We start from the raw sequence: 18432 nt of genomic DNA, 5'->3' as shown, positions 1-18432 counted from the left end.
ATAGAAGAGGTAAGTGGGAGATTTTATAACAATAATCGGGATAATGTATTTCCCCCATAGACTTCTATTGAAGCAGAGCCAATTTCAGGGAGGAGCCATTTTTTTGCTTATAAAATCAGGAGTCTCCCGTCTGAATCGGGTCTATTGGCATGTATGTATGCTTGTGCGGATCAGGCTATTCCATTGGTGCATCTGACAACTTGGACTGTAAGGGGATTAAACTGCCGACAGTGACGCAAGTTATGGAGGGCTTTGAGAGGAGCGCTTCCTGGTGTGCCTGGTCTGCAAGAGAGCCACTTCATTAGATAAGGCATGGGGTGGACAGACAGTGACCTGTGCCCTGGGCAATCCTTTACGATGACCCCCACTAAGAGAAGTGGTGTCTTAGTGGCACCTGCAGCACGACCAACGTATGCAAATATCCCAGTACAGAACTGATTGTGCAGAAGGACGATACATAAATCTTAGCTGGAGGGATGTAGGGATCCCAGCTACCAACCCCACAAACTCAGGCCAGGAGACCTTCGCTCTCTCCATCAATGAGCAATAAAAGAAATTCTAGCTAATGCGTCAAGAATTTTCAATTCTGTTCAGAGCAATGGGCGCAAGGATTGTGCTTCTCTTTCTTTACTAGAGCAATTACAGCAGCCAATAAAACTGGCAACTACATTACCCAGAAGGCAAAGCCCGCCTTCTCTCCACCAGTCAACATTCACCCATCCGGGTTTATAACCTCATAACACAAAAGTCCTTCCTCTTTCTTATTTTATTTATTTATTTATTTATTTATGCATTTTTATATAGCGCGGACTTTACCCGAAGGCGTCAGAGCGCTTCACATTAGGAACAGAAATGAAACATAATGAGAAACATTACAAAAGAACAGGTTGCAAAAACATACGTTACTTACATAAGGTAATAGTGACAATCGTGAGCAAACAAAATACTTGAGTAAAGATTGTGAGCAACCAAAATACATGAGGTAGTCAAAAGTGCATAAGAGGAAATGAAAGTGACAAGTGTGCAGTTATAAGAGAAAACAGAGTATAATTAGAGGTATAGTCCTGCAATAGGTGCTAAACACTCAGGCTCAGGAACAAGCGTTACGTGGGCAAGGTGGCACTTGTGCAAGTATCAAAGGTAAAGACATGTGAGAGGTAGCAGCCGTGTGTTGCAAGGGCAGAGTGGTGTGTGCATGTTACAAAAGGGCACCGAACACCAGTACATGGAAAATACTGCAAAAAGGCAGACCCTCCAATCACAGGCATACACTGGGAAGGCACTTCCATGGTCATGGAAAGTAGAAATTATCAGTAGTGGGAAGTCTTCCTCACAAATAGCAAGAGGACGTGAGTTACTTTTGGAGGTGTCTCTGGAGGAGGAGAACTTTGAGGTCCCTTTTGAAAGCCTGGGAGGAGGCGGTGGTCCGGAGCTGAGGTGGAAAGGAGTTCCAGATTCTCACTGCGTTGCCTGAAAAGGATTGGGCCATTGTTCTTTCCTTCTTGAAAGTGGGAGGTTCAAGCAGTAGATTCTCCGCATTGCGTGAACGTCTAGAGCCACCAGAGAGTTTCAGTTTATTCGCCAGGTAGCTGGGAGATGAGGAGTGCAAGGCTTTGTGGGTAATGCAGGCAGTCTTGTAGATAGCTCTAGCCTCGAAGGGAAGCCAGCGGAGGGTGGATAACATCGGCGTGATGTGATCGCTTCTTTTGGCCCCATAAATGAAATGAGCTGCTGAATGGAAGACAGACTTAAGTGGGGACAGGTGAGATTTGGGGAGGCCAGTAAGTAGAGAATTGCAGTAGTCTAGTCTAGAGAGGACCAGCGATTGCACCAGGGTTATAAGGTCCTGCTCCGGGAAGAAGCGACGGATTCCCCAAAGAAGGCGCAGTTGGTAGCGAGCAGATTTTGCAATAGAATTGATGTGGTGAGTTAGATTGAGTTTTTTGTCTAGAATGACACCAAGGGATTTTACACTGTCGACAATGATGGGTTTATTGTTTAGTAGATTCATCTGATCCATCCATGATTGAACCGGGGCAGGAGAGAGTGAGGAGGAGAAGAGGAGGAATTCAGTTTTGGCGGGATTCAGAATCAATTGATGAGTTGACATCCAGTTTTGAATGGAGTCAAGAGTAGATCTTAGGATGGAGAGATCATGAGTGGAGGCAACCTTGAGGTAGAGTTGAGTGTCGTCTGCATAGAGATGATAGTGAATCCCGGATTTGCTTAGGAGGTTTCCCAGTGGTTCTAAGTAGAGATTGAACAATGTTGGTGCTAGTATTGAGCCTTGGGGAACACCTTGACCCACCGCCACAGGAGAAGAGAGACTGTTCGCTATTTTGATCATTTGAGATCTGTCAGAGAGGAAGGATGCAAACCACTTAAGCACAGTGCCCTCAATGCCCATTCTCTGTTGAAGAATATTGAGGAGGGTGTTGTGATTAACAGTGTCGAAGGCTGCGGAAAGGTCAAGGAGAATTAGCAGACAGGACCCCCCTGTGTCGAGTATCCTCAGCGCATCATCAACCACTTGCAGAAGGGCTGTTTCAGTGCTGCAGTTTTGGATGAAGCCGGACTGACAATTGTCAAGAAGATCATTGTCCTTGATATGACGAGAGAGTTGTTTTGCTACACATCTTTCTGTGATCTTCGCAAGAAAGGGAAGGTTAGTGATGGGGCGGAAGTTGTTGAGGTCATTCGCATCAGCAGTGGGCTTTTTAAGCAGAGTGGTGACCTGCCCAGTTTTGAAGGAGACAGGAAGGGAGCCTTGCCAGAGGGAGAGGTTGATCAGGGTAGTCCAATAGGAAAGGGAATGGGTATAGAAGTCCAAGGCAATGGCACTGGGGATAGGGTCAAGAGAATGGTTGGAGGGCTTTGTTTCCCATATGCACTTGAGAAGGGCATCTTCAGATATGGGGTCAAAGCTCTGCCAGATGGCTAAGGATTTGCGCTCCTCTGGAGGTGTAGGATGAGCAACCTGATCCACAAGTGCTTTCACTTTTCCATCGAAGAAAATAGCGAAATCCGCTGCTCTCTTTGAAGAATCCTCCACCTTGGATGTTGGGGGAGAGCAGCTCGGAGTCTTGATGAGATCGAATAGTTTTGTGGGTCTATTTTTGGCGGAGTCAAGGAGGTTTTTGAAGTGCGTCGCTTTCTCAAGGAAGATGTGTTTGTGGTACTTGCATCTTGCTGTGCGAAGCAAGGCTAAATTGTCATTGGAGGGCAATTGTCTCCATTGCTTCTCCAGGAATCTTAGCTGCTTTCTTTGCAAACCAGTCAAATTAAGTCTATGAACATGGAACCCAAAGAACTACAACTTCTCCTCCAACACTATCCCGCAACCAGTTCCACGAACAAAAGGAACTCCTCCGTCCTCCACTGAAACAGCAGCATTTGTCCTTCAAGACCCTTCAGGTCATCTTGGTCTCAGCCCCTGAAAAGAGAGCAGAAGCCATAATATCTCATGTCTAGGAAAAGACGTCATCAGCACGGGGAGAGAATGCATAACAAATCACCATAATATGTGTTAATATACCAACGGGTAACCCATTTATCAAAGATAACATTAAATAGAACAACACATCAATTCCTAGGATGGGAGAATCCTCGCCTCTGTGTCCTTAATAGAATTGAAAATTCTTGATGTGTTATCTTGAAAAAAATGTATTCTGTGACAGGAACGGAGACTTTTGATGGTGCTAGTTTAACGTTTTGCAACCACATTAGATTCTACTTCAACAATTGGTTTATGATAAAATGTTTTAAATGTCGAATCAGAAGAACAATCTGACGCAGCCATAATGTCCTCCAAACGGGAACCAGTTATAAAAGCCTTTGGAGCCATAGCCCCTGTTACTGAATGACCCCAATGAAGGAGACATCAATACCGGCTTCGACCAGCAACCACTTAACCCATCTGCCAGAGTCACTGAAGAGACTCGGCAGAAAGGTTTCTGGAAGAATATCAACAATTGGCCTGTCACATCATTTCTTAATTAACGGGTACAATCCTCATTGCATTTTAAACATTTTGATGTGGAAACGCAGGATAACTTGCACATTTGGAATTAGTTTTAGTCTGCTAAGAAATTGTAAAAGACACTCCTGAAGGAATAAATATTCTACCTGCCAAATCTAAGGCCCGTATGTCCGAGACCCGTCTGCAGGAAATGAGACACAACAACAGGGTAAGTTTAGCTGATACCTGTGCATGAAAGTCACTCATTCATGGGCCGATTCCTGATTAATTGAAGTACCACATCCCACACCGTGGGATTACTAGGTTTTGGTGGTTGAACCAATCTAATGCCCCTCAAGAGCTTACAAACAAGAGGATGCTCCCCCACAGGTTTCCCATCAACGTGCGGATGGTCTGCCGAAATCGTGGAATGAAAATTATTAACAGTCCTATACGCCAGTCCCCGACTGGCCACATCTGAAAAAACTTCAGAATCATATGAATACCAGATTTCAGGGGATCCACCTTTGTTCACCACACCAACGAACCCATCTACGCCAAGCCGATTCGTTAACGTTTGGGTGAAGCGGGAGCCCAAGATTGTGAAAGAAAAAACATTGCGACTTGCGAAACTCCCAGCACTTGCCAGCGTCTCCGGAAAGTCTCCAGGCCATGAGGGACAACTGTCCCTGAATAACAAGCGGGTGTGGAAATCCCATCAGGTCCTGCAGAAGCTCCGAGAATGAGAGATGAACCAGAGGGGCACAGGACGGGGGTTAATGCCACCGGAAACCATGAATGCGCCTTCCAATAAGGAGTGATCAATACTACCTCCGCTCCTTGACGGCGAATCTGCACCAGTACTCTGTGAATCATGGCGAACAGAGGAAATGCATAAAGTGTGCCTGTTGTCCAAGATTGAAGAAATGCATCCAAATTGAGCGCCTGTAGGTCATGTCGCCAACTGTAAAACAGGGGTAGATGAGTGTTCAATCGAGACACAAAAAGATCTATTGTGCACGGACTCCACTTCAAGTCCAGTTGTTGAAACACTTTGGGTTGAAGTCTGCAATCGCTGGAATCCCGAAGAAAATAGGAGGTCCAATCCACCATCACATTGGAACTACCCAAATGTATTCTGCCATCACTGAGTGGTGCTGTTGAAGGCAGTAATGCTAAAAGTCCTTGGCTATTTCTGCCAGCAAACGTGACCTTGTGCCCCTCAAATGATTGATATACCGTACTGCTGAGACATTGTCCATTCGCAGAAGGATACAACAACTTGTTTTCTGTGGGGAAAGAGTTCGAATAGCAAAAGAACCTCCCAGGAGTTCCAGGCAATTGATATGCAGTTGCAGTTCCTCTGAGGACCATCTACCCCCTTCTCCACCAATCTGCATCTGGCTCCCTAGCTCCATCGACTGGCATCCGATTCTATCACTACTTCCGGTATCGATGAGAAAATGGCCTTGCCATTCCAACCATCCATATGATCAAACTACCAGGATATTTCTGTCCTGGCTTCCCTGGATAGAACAATTTGCTCCAAATAACTCAAGCCCTTGCAAAGATGCAATATCTTCAATTGCTGCAGACCCTGATAATGCAGATGGACCATAAATATCGTCTGAATTGAAGAGGCCAAAAGACCCACCAGATGAGCCAGAATCCTCAAGGATTTAGTCGGTGAGGCAAGTTGTCTCTCAACTCTTTCTTGATCAAAATCTGCTTTTTTAAGGGAAAAAACAGTTGTGTCAACAAAGAGTCCACTTGGAACCCCAGAAACTCCCTTGTCTGGGAGGGGATCATGACCGACCTGTCCATATTGATGATGAATCCCAGATCCTGGAGGAGCTGGGTCGTCCAAGATAAGTGGAGTAACACTATCTCGACACTCTGAGCCATGACAAGAACGTTGTCTGGGTAAATGATCAGAGGAACTCCTCTCTCCCAGAGGTATTGTAGTACTGGTCTGAGCAACTTGGTGAAGCACCAAGGGGCGGAGGAGAGGCCGAAGGGCATTCCAATAAACTCATTCCATCAATATCACCATTGAAACTGCAGGAACCGCCAAATACACACCTTTGAGGACATGTCGACCCATTCAATCTCCCTCTAATACCAGATCCCTCAACAAGTGTATGCCCTCATCTTGAAGTGGCGATACACATTTCAGGAGTTTAACTCCTTGTGATATAAAACAAGGCGGAACCCTTGATACTTCTTTGGCACATGACAAATTGTGCTGACAAAGCAGTGAGGGTGAGGAACTGATTCTACAATCGCCCCTTTCTGCAACAGTGACGCAACCTTGTTGTCTATAAAAGAACTTTCTGCTTGGGGGGAAAAAAGGAGAGGACAATTCGAGGTGAAAAACCTGAACTGTCTGAAGGACCCATGGATCTGGCATTAAACTCTCCCAATGGTGGAGAAACAAACCTAATCCTTCCTCCCACCAACACCCCCTAAGACGGAACAATTCTTACCTGAATAGGAGGTGTCACTGGAGTTGTTTCAACCTCTATAACTACCTCAGGTTTGCTTGCTTCTTCCACCCCGGTTGCTGGTGGTATGAAAATTGGAGCTGGGGTGCTCCACCACGTCCCTTCGTCTTGTATCTTCTGGAGGCCTGATAGAATCCACAGCCCGGCGCTCGACCCCTGACGTGCCCTGCCCTGCCAAAAAGGCCACTGTGAAAAACTTTTTTAAGTGAGGTTTGGGCCTTGTCTATGGCCGAAAATGTGGAGACGTATCTCCTCAGATCTTTGACATATTTTTTGCCAAATAAAAGACCGTTGGCCAGGGAACCCGCCTCTTAGATCAATCCTAATCAAAAAGGACTTTCTACACGTCGGAGACTGAGCACAGTTGGTGTTCCCTAGAAAGCATGAAGCTCTCTGCGCCCGTTCAAGAACCTCAGTCTGGCCAAGATTGGAATTTGAATCCTTAGCCCGGACTGCCAGGTCTAAGATCTTGGTGAGGGGCCCCAACACATCTAGGAGTTTGTCTTGACATCCCTGCAATGCTCTTTCCAAACCTTTTTTTTTTTTAGAATTTCTTCAGAAAGGTAGCCATACTATGGTCCAATTCTGGCGTGCCCGTTACCTTACCTAGTAGGATAGGACGAGGCCAATCCGATTTTAAAGTGTTGCGCACTTTGTGCTCAAAGCCCTGCCTCATGTCCTCTTGAATGCAATGTGCGACCTCAGCGCATAGAACCCATTCCGTAGATCTTAGGTGGATGATGTTTTGGGATCAAAATTGGAGAGATTTTTATTGGAGGGACCCACATAATGTGTTTTATGTATGTGTTTGAATGCTGTGCGTGGTTTCTCCTGCACCTTATCTGAATCTGAAGTATCCTCGAGGAAGGAAAAGATCTATTGGAAACTCCTTGGGTGGAAGTGGATGAGGTACCCAGAGTACCTGATGGATAGGAGCCTCCATGCCAATGATCTTTAAGGACCGTTGAGGCCACCTGCGACAATACTTCTGCAGAAGGAAGACATTTCTTGGGCAACGCCGTGATCACCCAACTGCACATTTTTAACTGAGGATTCCCCTAAAGGTCCTCCCAACACTCATCTGCCATATTTCTTTAAGGTTTGGGTAATATGTTGTGAGGCCTTGATCAATGCTCTGTTCACCAAATCCTGTACGTTTGAACCCAGGGCCTCCACAAGGTGCTCCTCCATATAGTGCTCGTAAGGTACCTCTACAAACTCACCGTATTCAGTATAATCGTCTGCCTCCTCAGCAAAGTTCGCCATCATGGTAGTGGAGGGATGGAGGTGTTTCAGGGGAGAGTAAGCCCAGGGGTGATCAAGTATGGGACCCTAGCAGGCCTAGAGCCTCAAGTCAGCAAGTTTAGATTTATAAATAAAGTAAAGCGCCAGCCTGCTCAGTTGTTTGAACGTGGAGGGAGTCACCCCAAACTCTCCTATGGCAGTAGCCTTTATCGTTTTTGCACCCCATTGGGCGTTCTAGGGACTGAGGAACAAGCTGATCGTGTATGACAGTGCGAGGAGCCGACCGGAGTGTAATTTTCTCCGAACAGCTACTCGCGCATGTAGGAGTCAGTCATAAGTTGAAATGGGACTTCCTCCGTCCCTCTCCCACTCCACCAACAATTATGAAATAATTGGATTGTGCAATCTGAAGCTCAGCGCTTGCAACAAACACCGGTAAATATACAAATCAATCACATCATATTGAAGAAATGAAGGTACATTATTTTGCTGCTTCAGCAGCAAAAAAGAGGAAGGGCTTTCGTGTTACGAGTTTATATACTTGGATGGGTGAATGCTGATTGGTGGAGAGAAGACAAGCTATGCCTTCTGGGTAATGTAGTTTAGAGTTTTATTGGCTGCTGTATTGCTTCAGTAAAGAAAGAGAAGCACAATCAGAAGCCTCCTTTCCTGACAGAATTCTATGTCAGGACCGGAGACGAGGAATATGCATTACTTTCTTCACTTTTACTAAACAGTAGTATAACTCCCATGAACCACAAGGAGTAACCATGGCGACCATCAGCCAATCCAGTAACAGTCGCACTCTATGCCGTAGTCATTTCTCTTCCTTCACTGCTTCACGTCAGCCAAGTCACCTTTCATTCCTTTTTCCTGACTTGAGTTGTTCAGGGGGGTATTAGGCTTTCTGACGTGGTGTTGCTTTGTTTATTTCACTGACTGTATATGAGTGCTCTGACTTGCTGCAGCAACGCTCACTTGACATGATTTCCTGATGCGCTGTAGGCAACCGCCCGAGCGCTGCTTTCTTATAGCACGCAGGTGCGCTAGGCGGCACACTTCCGTGCTCCCGATCGCATTTTCTTCGCATTGCATTGCAGCTCTTTCAGCACTCTTGCTATTGTGTCGTGCTGAGGGGATTGGAGCGGCTTTTATACGCTCTGTGCCATTTTCGCCTTCCAACCCTCGCTTGGCACCGTGTGAGCGGTAGGATAAAAGGGGCATAGCCTGTCTGGCTTAACTGTATATAATTAATTGTAAAAGTTTCCGAGCACCAGGGCTGGAGGCCTGCCCTTATTAACTATTGCAGGGCCTGGTGGGTGCTCTTACCCTTCTATGATGCAGTCCCAGCGGGATCTTGACTATTTACCCTCATACACCTCGGAGGAGGAAGGCCCACCCCCCAGCAGCGCCGTCCTGCAGAGGTGGACAAGCTCGTCACCCAGGCCATTTCCCAGGTGCTTGCCCCTTTGCAGGAAAGTTTCAGCAAACTACCAGCCCAGGTTTCCAGCGGCACAGGGATCCTGAGGGCGGGGGGGGTTGGGCCTAGTGGGGTGACCTCTGTTCCCATACGTAAGGCCATCAAGCGTGATGCAGGGCACCTGGAGGGCTTCAGCCATACGGCTGAGGTCATCCATAAGAGTTGGTGCACGCTGAAGGATGCATCCTACCAGGAGGAAGAGACACCCAGGACAATTGGTGACGATGTCGCAACAGACTTTGACCCCGAGGAGGGGTTCCCCGATCAGGGGGAGAGTGATCTGTAGACTGAAAACATCTCATCCAATGAGGCCCAGGACGCGGGTAGATTCTGGCGCCCGCATTCAGCCATCTCAGAGCCATATGAGGGGGGCTGCCCCTAGTGATATGTTTGACTCCGAGGGTATATATCGTCCGCTCTCACCGGAGGTGGTCCCTGAAAGAAAGGTGATGGTATATGTGGCGAGTAAGAACCCCCAACCACTTAGCAAAGAGGTGAAAGCTTGCCTCCGGGCGGAGTGCCCCAGACCATCCCTAGGGGATAAGGTCACAGCTACCCCTGATATTGATTCTAAGCTGTGTACCCTTTTTGCCAAATACATGAAGTAACCTAAGCAGGGGACTGACCGGTCCTGGAGGGCGTGCCAAGATAAACGTCTGGACGTAGTGGGGCCCATAACAAAGATTATTGAGCTGGCTGAACGGGCAAAGCAGTCATTTAAACCCCTCCCCACAAATGATGTGTTATGTTATGTTATTTGTTTTTTATACAGTGCACAGCTACTCGATAGAGTGTCCCGGCGCTGGGCGGAACGTATAAAGACATAGCAGGGCGCACCTTTACATTAGAGTATCCAGAAATAACCAAGTTTTAAGTTGTTTCCTAAAACATCCTAAGTCATCCAATTGTCTAAGAGAAACAGGCATCCGATTCCATAGACGGGCCACTTGTACCTGAAATGAGCGTCCGCCCCTACGTGAGCGGGGAAACCTAGGCACTGTCATCAGGTGAAGATCTGAGGATCTAAGGTTTCTGCTCGGGATGTAGAAAGACGCCTGCTTCCTAATGTAAGGGGCTCCAAGGCCATGAAGGGCTTTAAAAGCCAATACAAGTGCCTGAAAGTAAATTATATTACAGATAGGCAGCCAGTGAAGATTCCTTAGATGATGTAGTGGGTCAGAGGCAGTCTGCCTCCTTGACAATACCAACTGCTCCCTCTCTGTGAAATGGCGTCGCTTTCTGCAGATCAAAATAGATCCCAAGCTAGGAGAGCTCTCTTCGTCAGAGGTGGGCCTATAGCGCAGGGCACCCTGTTTGGCGAACCCTTAGTCAAGGAGTTGGGGAAGTTCATCGTAACCTTTATGACCCTTGACAAAGCCCATGAAGAAAATCTTCCCGGGGAAGGTTTTTGGAGGGGCCTGAATAGGTAGGGGTCGCTTCTCTGGCCACCAGTCCTGTCAAACAGAGCACAGACCAAAAGGAACAATGGATGGCACGATGGCTGCCAGGGGACATTCTACCCCACCCAGGGTGGTGGAAGAGCCAGGAACATTTGGGCCCCGGAAGGGGCCAACAACAACGGCAGATACAATGGTGAGCCACGTACTTTCATTACCTCTCCGTTTGGGGGTAAGACTGCGTTTATTCACACACAAATGGGCGGAGCTCACAGCAGACCTATGGGTGCTTAAGAACGTGCAAAGGTACCACATAGAGTTTTACAGAACTCCAATTCAGTCAGTAAAACCCCACCCACTGCACTTCTCCACACAGGACACATTTCTTATCGACCAAGAGGTACAGGACCTTGTGACCAAGGGCGTGGGATGCGCTTCCGCTCTTCATACCAGATGCTTCCTCAGCAATCTGTTTCTGGTGGCGAAAAAAGACAAAGGCTTCCTTCCTGTGATCAACCTCAAATCCTTCAACGAGTGGCTGGGCTATCGTCACTTCAAGATGGAGGGCATCCATCTCCTTAGGGACCTGCTGCTCCAGGACCATTGTTTAGCACAACTAGATCTCAAGGACGCCTACCTGTCAGTCCCCATCTTTCCTCCACATTGCAGGTTTCTCTAATTCAAATGGAGAGGACAGATCTTCTAGTTTCGTACTCCCCCATTCGGCCTGTTATCAGCACTATGGTGCTTTACAAAGCTCCTCTAACCTCTGGTGGAACACCTCCAGACACTGGGCATCAGGTTAATCATCTACTTAGACGATATACTGCTGATGGACCAATCACACAATCTTCTGGTGGCTCATATGAACACCACCATATACTTGCTTCAGGATTTGGGGTTTGTCATCAACCAACAAAGGTTGGATTTGAATCCACAGCAGACCAGGACTTTTCTGGCCTTTCGCATAGACTCCAGAGCAGCAACCCTGAGCCTGCCAGACCAGAAAATAACCAAGATCAAGAAAGAACTGAAGAGGGTTCTCAGGAGGGACCGAATCTCTCTGCGGCAGCTGGCCAGGATTGTTGGGTTGTTATCTTACTTTCCCGGGACCACTCCACTACAGGGCCCTGCAGAGGCTGAAGGTGGCTCATCTTCAGAGGGGCCTTAAGTACTCAGAGCTGGTGTCACTGGCGCTGGAGGCCAAGATGGACGTGAAGTGGTGGATAGACACATAGAGGCATTAAATGGATGGGCAATTTTCAGTTCCTGTCTGGACCTTGTGATATAATAGGATGCCAGTCGCCTCGACTGGGAAGCCAGATGTGGCTCGATCTCCATGGGAGGCAGATGGATAGAGGAAGAATTGACCCTTCACATCAAACATTACTAGCGGGATCATTTGCTATTCCGTCCCTCACGAGGGATCAAGTTATGTTATGTTATGTTATGTTATAGTTATTTATTGGGCGCACAGCTGCTCCAGCAAAGGAGCGTCCTGGCGCCTGACAAGGTAAAACACAACATTACTAAAAAACACAACCAGAAGAGAATAGCTAAGGGGCAGATCTAAAACAAGAACGTTTTAATGGCTTTCCGGAACTGCATGAGATCCTCCAACAAACGAATCTCCACCGGGAGAGAGTTCCAGATAGCCGCGGTTCTCACACGAAAAGATCGTCCACCTGCACGACACAGCTTGAATCGGGGGACCACGGCAAGAGCCTGGCCCAAGGATCGGAGAGAGCGTGTCGGAACATAAAAGGACAAAAGGTTAGCCAGAATCTGAGGGGCAGTGCCTTTCAAAATTTGAAAGGCCAAACATAAGACCTTAAAATGAATTCTCCTCCTCACCGGTAGCCAATGCAAGGAACGGAGAACGTTGGAAACAGAACAGAATCTGGGCAGACCGACTATCGCTCTAGCTGCAGCATTTTGGACACGCTGTAGGCGGGTAATTTCTGCCTGATTGGCCCCCACCAGAAGAGAGCTGGCGTAGTCAAGCCGGGAAATAACTGTAGCCTGAATCACCAGCTGCCTGGTCGGGGCATCAAAAAATTTAAGAACAGGTCTTAAGCCCCGAAGAACACCAAAACAACAGGCCGCGTTTTTCTTGGTATGGCCAACAAAGTTAAGGCCAGAGTCCAGCCATACTCCCAGGTTTCTTAATTCCGAGACCGGAGTCGGAGCTGGTCCCAGCTGCGAGGGCCACCACCTGTCCCCCCAAAGCTCCGCTCTCTTACCGACAATCATAATCTCTGTTTTAGTTGCGTTGAGCTGGAGACAGTTCGCCGTCATCCAGTTGGCCACCGCCTTCAGTCCATTCTGAAACCTAGGGGCATCTAACTCCGCATCCCCACTGAGAGTAACCGCTAGCTGAGTGTCATCGGCATACGAGACCATAATCAGGCCCCACTGCCTGAGTATCGTTCTGTGTACTCCTGAGGATGAACAACAAAACACGGCAGCTGTCCAATATATCAACTGTCTGGGATGGACCCGCTCATAACCGCGGAATACCTTCCTGGAGCTCTGAACTCAGTGGCAGACAGGAACTCTAGGTACCTCCAGGATGCCAATAATTGTAGGCTCAACCCTAGGGTATTTCAGGCTCTGATGACGCAATGGGGCCCTTGTCAGGTGAATGTTTGCTTCCAGGTGGAACATGCAGCTTACTCGCTACATCAGCTAGAGACCAGATCCAGGGACAGAGACAATGGATGCCTTCCTTCAAGACTGGTCGAGGGATCAAGCTTACTCCTTCCCCCCCTTTCTCTTTATTCAGTGAGTGGCAGCGCAAGTCCGGTATCAGAGGGCCTCTCTAGTGCTGATTACTCCGGTATGGAGATCACAAGCATTTTTCCCTTCTCTCCTGGAACTAGCATGGGCCGCTCCGATACCTCTGCCATTGTTTTCTGAAATCCTGAGGATCCCATGGGCCATCCACATCCTCTGGTTCTCCAGGGCCATCTTAATCTCATAGCGGATTTCAGGTGACTTTGGCAAGACGTCATACTTTTGCAGGGAGCTGAATTCCTCATCCAACAGGTGTGGGCTCCACGACTACCAAGAGGTACAGATCGGCTTGGAGGAGATGGGTTTGTTGGTGTGTGGAGCAACACCTGGATCCCTTGGGCACCAGTGTTACAGACATAGTGAATTTTTGGGCCAAGCTTTTCCAGGAGGGACTGGCATATTGCACCATGAACTCCTTCATGTAATCTATCTCAACAGGCCATGCGCCGGTGAACAATGTTCTAGTAGATTAACATCCTTAGGTAAGAAAATTCCTCAAAGGCAACAGGATATCCTGTCCCCCCGAGCCCTGTTACGCGGGCCTTTGGGCCGTCTGTTTTGTCGTGCATTTGTTATCCGCCTGGCAAGATAACTAATACCTTTCTAGGAAGGAGAATTCGGCGATATGGGCGATGCTGCTCTGTCTTATTTCTTGTAAGAGAGCTTTGGATGTGCGAGCTTTAGACCTGTTTGCTAGGATCTTTACCCGGAGGGGGTTACCTTCACCAATTCCAGGAGAATGAAGATGAGTACCGGGTCGGTATCTTATCTAGCTTTTCCAGTGGCTCATAAGTTATGTGTGGTCCAGTGCCTGAAGTCATACGAGGACATGACAATGGAGGTTTGACCTCCAAGAGAACAGCAACTGTTGATTGCCATTAAAAAACCTTTCAAGGCAGTGTCCTCTCCGACCACTGCCAGCTGTGTGAGATGGGTCATGACAGAGGCTGGCATTGATATCACTGGTTTTGGGGCGTATTCGACTAGGGGGGCTATGGCTTCCAAAGATATCCAGGTAGTTGACAGGCTTGATGATATCATGAATGCGGCAGATTGGTCCTCGGACTCCATTTTTTAAAAGGTTCTATTTTAAGCCAATCTATGGCATAGTTGCATTGGTTGTAAGTAAGCTTTAAACATGCATAATCCTCACCTCCAGTCCTGGCAAAGAATGAAACATTTCTTAGTTAACATTAAGGAAAGTTTCAGTTCTATTGATGACACAGAGGCGAGTATTATCCTCCCCTAGCAGGCTATCTCTATGCTGCCCTGCCCTGGGGGACTTAAAGGAGTATCTTCGCATTAACAACTGGAAATGGCTAGATGGATTCTGTGACTAACAGGGAAGTACTTTGGTATCTACTCAGAAACAGACTATTATTTTGTATTGTCGTTCAAATCTTCTTGTTACTTAACCTTGCAGGCATGCATATGTTGTAAAATGATACCTTATGAATGCAACAATTGCGCCGAAAGTTAGAGACTTAAGTTTATGGTTGAAATGTCATTCACAAGTCTTATGGTAGATTTTTTTTTAAATTTATTTTACAGAGTTTTTTATAGCGCGAACTTGACCTGTAGGTATCCGGTATCCGAGCGCTTTACATCGCAACAGTTGCGTTACAAGAGGACACATTCATTTTAGTTATTTTTTTATATTATTACTTTACATGTCGTTAACAGGGGATGGTATGTTCAGTTGGAAACGTCTTAACAATTTCCGTATCCTCTTAGGTTCGGATTCAAAGGTGGACTGAGCTGCAGCGTGCTTAACTTCCTTCAGTGAAGAAGAGGAAGGATTACAGCATGGAGTGTGTTATATGGACTCACAGACTGTTACTGGATTGGCTGATGGTCGCCATGGTTACTCCCTGTGGTTCATGAGATTTGTAGTACTGTTAGGTGATATTTTCACTTTTTCTTTGAATGTGCTGTTTAATAAAAGTGAAGAAATTAATGCATAATCCTCATACTCTGGCGTCCTTAATAGAATTGAAACTTTCCTTCATGTTAACTAGGACATTTTCAATTCAGAGTGGGCTCAAGAGAGATGCGCATCTGCATTTCCTGAAGAGTTAAAGCAGGCGTCTTCCTTGCGCACATGCGCAGCATCACACTGTACGTCTATGGAACGTCACTCATTGCAGAGACACAGCCTTAATATATTGACTCATGCGCAGTAGTATACCATTACCCTACGCACGTGTTCCGCACCGAAAAAGTGGTAACTTGTGCATGCTCAGTGTTTGCTCGCTGCTCGTAGTTAGGTTCATCCTGGGAAATGCCTGCTGTTAATCGTGATGTGTACATGCTCAGTATTATATCGGCGCTCAGATAGGCTAAGCCCGAGATGAGCCTGATTTGCACATGCTCAGTGTTTGCTCGCAGCGCGTGGGTAGAGTCTATGTCAGGAAGCAGAGGCTTCTGATTCTATGTCAGTCCTCGGAGGCTCTGATTATGCTTCTCTAATCTTTACTGACAAAAACAGCAGCCAATAAAACTTTAAACTGGCATGACCCCGGAAGGACAACCCCCTCCACTAGTCTGCACCAAGCACTGTCTAGTCCAATATATAACAGTTTCTGAAAACAGGAAGACCTCCTCTTTCTTTGCTGCTGCAGCAGCGAGTTAAGTGAATTTTTCCCCTTTTCTCTATTTGGTTAATGGTATTGGCATTGCGGGAGATTTATAGTAGTGGCGCTTGAGCGCTTTCACTAGTATTGCCCCGCTTGCGTTGTATGTGTGTTTTTATCGCCGTTTTGAGTGATTTGCAGGCACGCTTGTAGCGCGATTCACCGTAGCGCATTGTGCGTGACAGGGAGTGGTGGAGCAGGAGGAGGCAGACGCGAGTCTCTTGCGCACAAGGAGCAGACGAGTTCGTGCCCCATACGCTGTGCGCATGCGCGAGGCACCGACTTTTGTTTTTGAAGTTGCTAGTTGCCTCGCACATCACGAGTAGCAGCTCTGCATCAATCCTTGGCCTCACCGAACGCCAATCGGAGCGTGTCCGGATCAGAGCCAGGCTCGAGGGGAGCATTTGTGTGCATATAAGAGGGGTCTCCTTCCACCTTCACGACTTGCCTCACTGTGTGTTGGTATTTGGACTTTGGTGTGTGTGTGTTTGAGGCACCCCTCGGCTGATCCCCCTTGAGAACTTCCTCCATACCTCCCAGCTTTAGAGCTATGGCGTACTACGCCGAGGAGGATGACCAATGGGTCAACTATAATGAGTATGAAGAATATGAGCCACAGGAAGAACAGTTGGAGGAAAATTTGGTGGAGGCCCTGGATACTCACGTCCAAGGGTCAGTTAATAAAGCCCTGATCAAGGCTCTCAAGCCTTTTACTAAACCCCTGCAAAAGTATGGCAAGAGAAAGTTTAAATCGGCCCGTAAGGGTGATACCTCTACTCCCTCGGCAGAGGTGTTAGCACAGATCGCAGGAATGTCATAAGGGATCATGACTCAATGGCTAATTGTACTTCGGGGGAGTCTTCCCCGTCCCCGCCTGATACCTCGGATTCGGAATGGGAATCGGTGGCTTCTAGGAAGAAAAGCAAAAAAGTGAAGCACACAACACACAAGGCGGACGATAGTCAAGTCTCTAAGACCTTGTTGTTTGACCCCAATAGCATTGTACATCCTAGATCTACGGAATGGGTGCCCTGTCCTGAAGTGGTGCATTATGTGGGTAATAATTTGCGTCAGGGCTTTGAGAGTGGAGTTAGGGCCACTTTGAGATCTGAATGCCCCAGACCCTCTTTAACAGGAAAGGTGGCAGAGACGCCGGACTTGGACCCCAATATGGCGGCGTTCATGAGGAAGTTTGCAAAGGATCCCAAGAAGGGACTGGATAGGGCCTGGCATGGCTGCCAGGACAAGTTGTTAGACGTTTTGGGACCCCTCATGAAAATTCTGGATGCCGCAGTTAAGGCGAAAGAGCAAAATGCACCACTGGACGTGTCAGATGTCCTGGAATGGGCACAACGCGCCATGTGTTTCTTGGGGAATGCTAATGTAGCCCTTTCCACGGAGCGGAGACGCTCTTTCCTTATGAGAATCGATTCCCAATTGGCGGAGATGGCCCCCACTGAGGCAGGTTCCCTGGCAAATGGGATGCTTTTTGGGGATACATTTGTGAAGGAAATGGGCAAGTACGTTGCCACCTTCTCCGTTTGGATAAAGCGCAACAAACATCAGGAAGGTGTTCCACACCGGTGTTTTTCACAGGGCCGGACGTCAACAAGGTCGAGGGTCCGACCGAGGTTTTAATCAGACCTCGCGTGGAGCGGAGCAACGAGGCAGAGGCAATCAACGATCCAATTTCTATCCCTCCCGCAACCGAGGAGGTCGTGGCAGAGGTCAGAGAGGAAACTATCGAGGACAGCAGACTAATTCAGGAGACACAGCCTACTCAGGTACGAGTTCTATGTGCATCAGAACACATGGTGGGAGGCAGGTTGGCCCTCTTTCTTCACAGGTGGTGAGAACTCACATCCGATCCCTGGGTATTACAAACAGTACAAGGGTATCACATAGAGTTTTATGCCTCCCCCGCGCAGCGTCAAGCGCCCGCTCCCCTACATTTTTCCCTACCATAACAGAGTTTCATAGACGCAGAGGTGCATGCATTGATCCAAAAAGGAGCAGTGGTGGAGACCTTCCCACACGCTCAAGGCTTTGTGAGCACCGTCTTCGTGGTTCCCAAAAAAGACCAGGGCTTTCGGCTTGTTTTAAACCTCAGGGACTTCAACGCCTGGGTTGTGTATCGGCACTTCAAAATGGAAGGCATACACTTGCTGCGCGATATCCTGTTGGAACAGGATTGGATGGTACGTCTGGACTTGAAAGACGCTTACCTGGCGGTCCCCATTTTTCCTCCGCATCGGCGGTTTCTACAATTTCAGTGGCGCAACCGGTGGTTCGAGTTTTCCGCCATGCCCTTTGGCCTCTCGTCCGCTCCCTGGTGTTTCACCAAACTGATGAAACCGATAGTCCAGTGGTTAAGAGAAAGGGGCGTAAGACTAATTATTTATCTCGACGACATCCTGAT

At 47.7% G+C, this 18432-nt stretch overlaps 1 protein-coding gene across 1 annotated transcript; it reads left to right on the top strand.

The window, feature by feature from the left end:
* The first annotated feature begins 16847 nt into the window (after positions 1-16847).
* Positions 16848-17651, top strand: LOC144769989 (uncharacterized). Its single transcript, XM_078654185.1, has one exon. The coding sequence runs from the start codon at positions 16848-16850 to the stop codon at positions 17649-17651; it is 804 nt and encodes a 267-aa protein (XP_078510311.1).
* The last annotated feature ends 781 nt before the right edge of the window (positions 17652-18432 follow it).

The sequence above is a fragment of the Lissotriton helveticus genome, chromosome 7 (assembly GCF_964261635.1).
Source record: "Lissotriton helveticus chromosome 7, aLisHel1.1, whole genome shotgun sequence".
Taxonomy (NCBI): Eukaryota; Metazoa; Chordata; class Amphibia; order Caudata; family Salamandridae; genus Lissotriton; species Lissotriton helveticus.
Note: the sequence above shows the minus strand (reverse complement) of the source record. Positions and strands in the feature narration are given on the sequence as shown.

Coding starts and splice junctions, on each gene's coding strand:
- LOC144769989 (XM_078654185.1), top strand. CDS start 16,848: ATGGCTAATTGTACTTCGGGGGAGTCTTCCCCGTCCCCGCCTGATACC.